Source organism: Penaeus monodon, chromosome 4, assembly GCF_015228065.2.
Source record: "Penaeus monodon isolate SGIC_2016 chromosome 4, NSTDA_Pmon_1, whole genome shotgun sequence".
Lineage (NCBI taxonomy): Eukaryota > Metazoa > Arthropoda > Malacostraca > Decapoda > Penaeidae > Penaeus > Penaeus monodon.
In genome coordinates, this window is record NC_051389.1 from 53421465 (window position 1) to 53426464 (window position 5000).

At 34.6% G+C, this 5000-nt stretch overlaps 1 protein-coding gene across 1 annotated transcript in view; it reads left to right on the forward strand.

Moving 5' to 3' along the window:
* LOC119572604 (helicase POLQ-like) overlaps window positions 1–5000 on the forward strand; it is a 28100-nt gene that overhangs the window by 2144 nt on the left and 20956 nt on the right. The window contains exons 2-5 of the mRNA XM_037919709.1: window positions 2222–3674; window positions 3945–4109; window positions 4380–4552; window positions 4729–4826. Of these exons, the coding sequence (XP_037775637.1) occupies window positions 2444–3674; window positions 3945–4109; window positions 4380–4552; window positions 4729–4826 (1667 nt within the window). The 5' untranslated portion in view covers window positions 2222–2443. The remainder of the gene's footprint in view (window positions 1–2221; window positions 3675–3944; window positions 4110–4379; window positions 4553–4728; window positions 4827–5000) is intronic.

The window sequence follows — 5000 nt, forward strand, 5'->3', positions numbered from 1 at the left end:
TGAGATGTTAAATATGTAGCTTTCTTACAATATGCTCAACTGCAAGGTTTAGTGTTTTAATGTTGATCTTGATTGGTTTTGCACCTAACAGTGCTACAGCAAAAAGGAAAGTGAACATCTGCCATCTGTATTCTGGCATGACTGAGCACGAATAGTTTTTTTATTTAGTGACAAACTTCCAAGGCACAGTGTCAATGTATGTGCCATATTTCAGCCAGTAAAGTAAATACACACATCTTCAGGAACATGAAGCCATCCTTGCCACACACATCTTCAGGAACATGAAGCTATCCTTGCCTGTGCTTGGCCTTTTGATATGGGTAGTTTTTACTGATTTTTGCATATATAGAGAGGAAATTTTTCTTTCTTTAGGACTCATTCCAAAATTGGCACAGATCATCTAAACCAAAAATACATCAGCTGTTTCTTTATCAGGGAAGAATGAAAGTCCGTGGAGCTGCTGCTAATATTGTGATATCTATTAGTATTGAGTATTTTTATTGTTTTTAGATTGTGCTGTTAATGTCATATGTGTAAAATGGGTGAATATTTATATTATGACCACAGTAAGATAAGGAAAATCTAACAACTCTTAGAAAGAGAGGGAAAAAAACTACACTTACTGATATATGAAATAATTTGCACAGGCAAGGATTAACATCAGAAATAAAAAAAAAATAGGTGTCAAAATTGACTGCAGTCCTACTTCACTTCACTCTTAGTGAACAACTTCCTTGCACAGTAACCATGCATAACCTGTCTTTGTGCATGTAGGTTGTAAAGTCACAATCAATACTTATTACACTTAAAATGGTGCTGTATGATGAAATATGATGGGTGGGGGTAGTTGTGTGGAATCCCTAGCTAGGGAAATATAGCAATTGGGAGGGTTTCCAGAGCAAAGCCCCCAGGTTAAGAAATTTTTTGGGTTATGCTGCAATTTTATGGATTCCCAAGATTGCCTCCAAGCTTGTTACTTAGAGTAATAGGGATTTAGATTCTGAGGGGTGTGGTCACATTTGTAAACAATTATCGAAAAGTGTCTGAGATTCCGTTGATCAGCTGAATCTACAAGCTATACTATGAAAGCTTCATTAACATGTAGGAAGAAAATACCGAGTGTAGATAATGTTGGCTGCTGTGCAAGGCCAGTGCAGATGGGCAGTTGTCTTCAAAATATTTACTCTGATATTCAGAACTATTATTTAGGATATATATATATATATATATATATATATATATATATATATATATATATATATATATATAATATATATTTTTTTTTTTTTTTTTTTTTTTTTTTTTTTTTTTTTTTTTTTTTTTTTTTTGGTCTTCTAAAAATGGGGATACCAATGATTTTCTTTTTTTGATTATTATTATTATTATTATTATATAATTTCAATATATTAAAATCTTCACAATTTTAGCACAATTTCCACTACCAGATTTTAGGCCATCCATCACAGATAACAGGAAGTTTCAAGCAGATTTGAGTAAAACACATCCAATAAAATTACAGGGGGGGGAATACATATATATATATATATATATATATATATATATATATATATATATATATATATATATATATATATATATATATATATATATATTGAAAGCTACAACATTTGTAGTGGATAAATCTCTGAGGAGGTCTACAAATTCTGTTTTGCCAGAAAGTAATTTTTTGAGGCTTATTAACCCATTGTGTGTGGATGATCTTATGTACATGCCATGTCCACTATAATTTTAACTTAATTTGTTATACATAGATATTTTCACAAAGGCATAGTCACCAAAGAGTTAATTATTAGTCTTATCTCACCTGTTTACCCCTTTTCCCTAATTTTCAGAAAAATTTAATTTTTACTTTGATATTATTTTGATATTGTAATAATTATAAATCCAACAACAATAATAATAATAATAATATCTTTATTGATGTTAATAACATTAGAAAAAAAATCACAAAAGTTCAAGGATTGGGGAAATCAGGTGGGTTATGTAGGGCCTCTTAATTGACTCCTTGGTGGCTGAGGACATGGCATCCTTTACTTGAATTTATAGATCCCAGGATTTCCAAACAGTTTAGTTTTGCCTTTCCTTTGGCATAGCACTGTCTTATACCTAATTGTTTTGATTGTTCAGAAAATATCCATTTTATAGTGTAGATTACTTCATGTTGGTTACATATCAATAAATGCCTACATTTTTTTTCCAGATGATTATGCAGTGATGGCAAGAACAAAACTTTTGCAAAATGGTTAAGTGAAGATTGCAGCAAAATCAAGACAATGCACTAGATACACCAAAAATGTAGTTGCAAGGATATAGACTGGAGGAAAGCTTTTCCTCATATCCCAAAACTTACCTCCCAATACTCCCTATCTCAAACAAGTAAAGATAAAACAGTAAGCATCACACTGCATCACAATACTCCAAAATGCCCAACAGGAATAGTGAAACTCGGGAGAAGATCATGTCATCCCCAGTTTTTAGAAGTCAAAGGCTGTCAAGAAAAGCAGTTTTTCACAATGCACTGATAAGTAAGAATGACACCTTTCTTTCCACAAGCCCCAAAAATATACAGCAGAAATCCCCTCGGAGTCCCTTGTCGTCACCTGTCCTTAGGAGCCAAAGAAAAATCAGGTGTGGGGTTGGTGTAGGAACTGATGAGAACACACCCTCCAGGAAGAGGCCAAGGGGACATGATGAAAGGCACACTACCAAGATGTTAGGTACACCAAAAAGCACAACTCCAAGATCAAGAAAGTCTGTAGAAATTGACAGCCCTTCAACTGTATTCATGAATCATGAGGATTCCTTCTTAGAAAGTGTCAATTTTGATGAATTGGACTCTTTGTGCTCATCATTAGAGTTAACTCCACTTGGAAAGACAAAGGCTTTAAATAACAACAGAACTCCTTTGTCTAACAGTGGTATAAATTCAAGCCCATATCTATTACGCAAAACTCCACGAAGAATTAACCTTCAGATCACAAATGAACACATTCAGCCACCAAGAAGGATATGCAACAATCAAAATGCTATCACTAAAGCTAGAAAACAAATGTCTGATGACTTATGTAAAGAGAAGGTAATTGCTAATAAGTGTATTGTTAAAACTAGTGATCCAAAGAAATTGACAGTGTATGAGAGAAGTGTAATTCCAGAAAGCAGTTGTAGTACTAATAGTAGCCATCAACATATTATGTCCAGTATTAGTTGTAGTGACCAGACAAATAATGGTATCACAAAAGCCAGTTCCAAGAAGACTTCTGGGAGAAGTTCACCAGATATTTTTGGGGAAGAACAGTCAGATTCTCAGTTTGACGATATGTTTGGTCTCACAGACACCCAAATGTCATGTCTGGATGAAGCATATTTTGATGGGAGCAGTAATCCTTCACATGATGGCCAAGATTTCATTAAGCCTGATGCGAAGGTTATAGTGAAATCCACTTCTAGTCATGAAGCAGCTAATATTAAGAATAATACTGCACAAGAGATTTCACCCTTAACCTCTAATGGACAAGCACCACACAATAAGTCCGGAGATTCATTTGGTTCTCCGGACTCTCAGCTTAGTTTTATCAGCACACAAGGATCTCAGCCACTTCTGGATCGTTTCCAGAACAGGTTTAAGGATGCAGTGACTTCAAATCAGACTGATGGTGAGTTTGTTTTTTTATCTTTTTCTTTTCTTTCTTTTTTCCTGTTGCTAAAAGATTATAAACTCTAATATTCATTTTATTACTTTGTTTTTTTTTATGCATACCATTGATATAGAAGTTATGTGACTCATGTATAAAGATATATTGATCAAGATTTTATCTATAATGACTATGTTAGCTCTCCTATGTCAGCTCTCCTATGTCTTGCTTATGTCTTTCCATGGTACTGATTTTGTAAAAAAATTATTTTTTTTCCAAATTTATATGTAGCACCCATTAAGACTACTACAGAGCGTCGAGCAGAAGTCGTTGCTGCAGCCATGGAAGCTGTAGAAACGAATTTAAATGATGACTTTGAACTTGGTCCATTCTTTGGACTGCCCTCCAAGGTGCTGGATGTGTTCAGTGCCCATCGTGGCATTTCAAAGCTCTATGGTTAGTGTTTTGTTAGACTACTTAAAGGCAAAGTAAGGGAATATCCAGTGCTGTCTGATTCTTTGCATTCTTTCTGTACAAGTCTGTGCAGAAATACATTGCAATAACCACTCTAGTCTTTATCCTTGAACATCATGTATGACTTAATGAAAATTGCATCCCACACTGACATCAGCTTCAAGGATCATTAATTTTTGAAAGGCCATCTTTTCTTCACAGTGAACTAAATTTAGTAATAGCATTTTATTAGGATAGTTGTCCACATTTCAGATTGGCAGGAGGAGTGCATTATTAAAGGCTCAGGTTCGGAAAACCTCATCTTTTCTCTCCCAACAAGTGGTGGGAAGACCCTGGTGGCAGAAGTGCTGATGCTGCGGCAGTTGCTACTCAAAAAACAAAATGCACTTCTAATTCTTCCCTATGTGGCTCTTGTCCAAGAAAAAGTTTGTATCTCTCAGTCTGTTATGCAGCCTGAAGGCAATTATGATGTAATATTTGTTTACATAATTTTTCCAGTATTGATGTTTATGGTGTTATGGATATGAGCGGTTATTGGTTGTAACTTACTATGATGAGCAATTTTTTCATTCTTTTATTCATCCTCTCATTTAATACAAAGGTACGTGGTCTGGCACCTTTTGGAGTGGAGCTAGAGTTTCTTATTGAAGAATATGCTGGAAGCCGTGGATCATTCCCTCCTAAGGCTAAGCGAAAGAAGTATGTACTGTATATGTATATGAAGAGATAATGGCCAATAATAAAGGCAGTTAAATGAAGATCAGAATCTATAGTAAGATTGTAGTGGACCTGCTATATCTACCAGAAATATTGTATATAAATAAGGATAGATTATCTGTACAGTATGCCTGCCAATTTTTCAGCTCAGTAGTT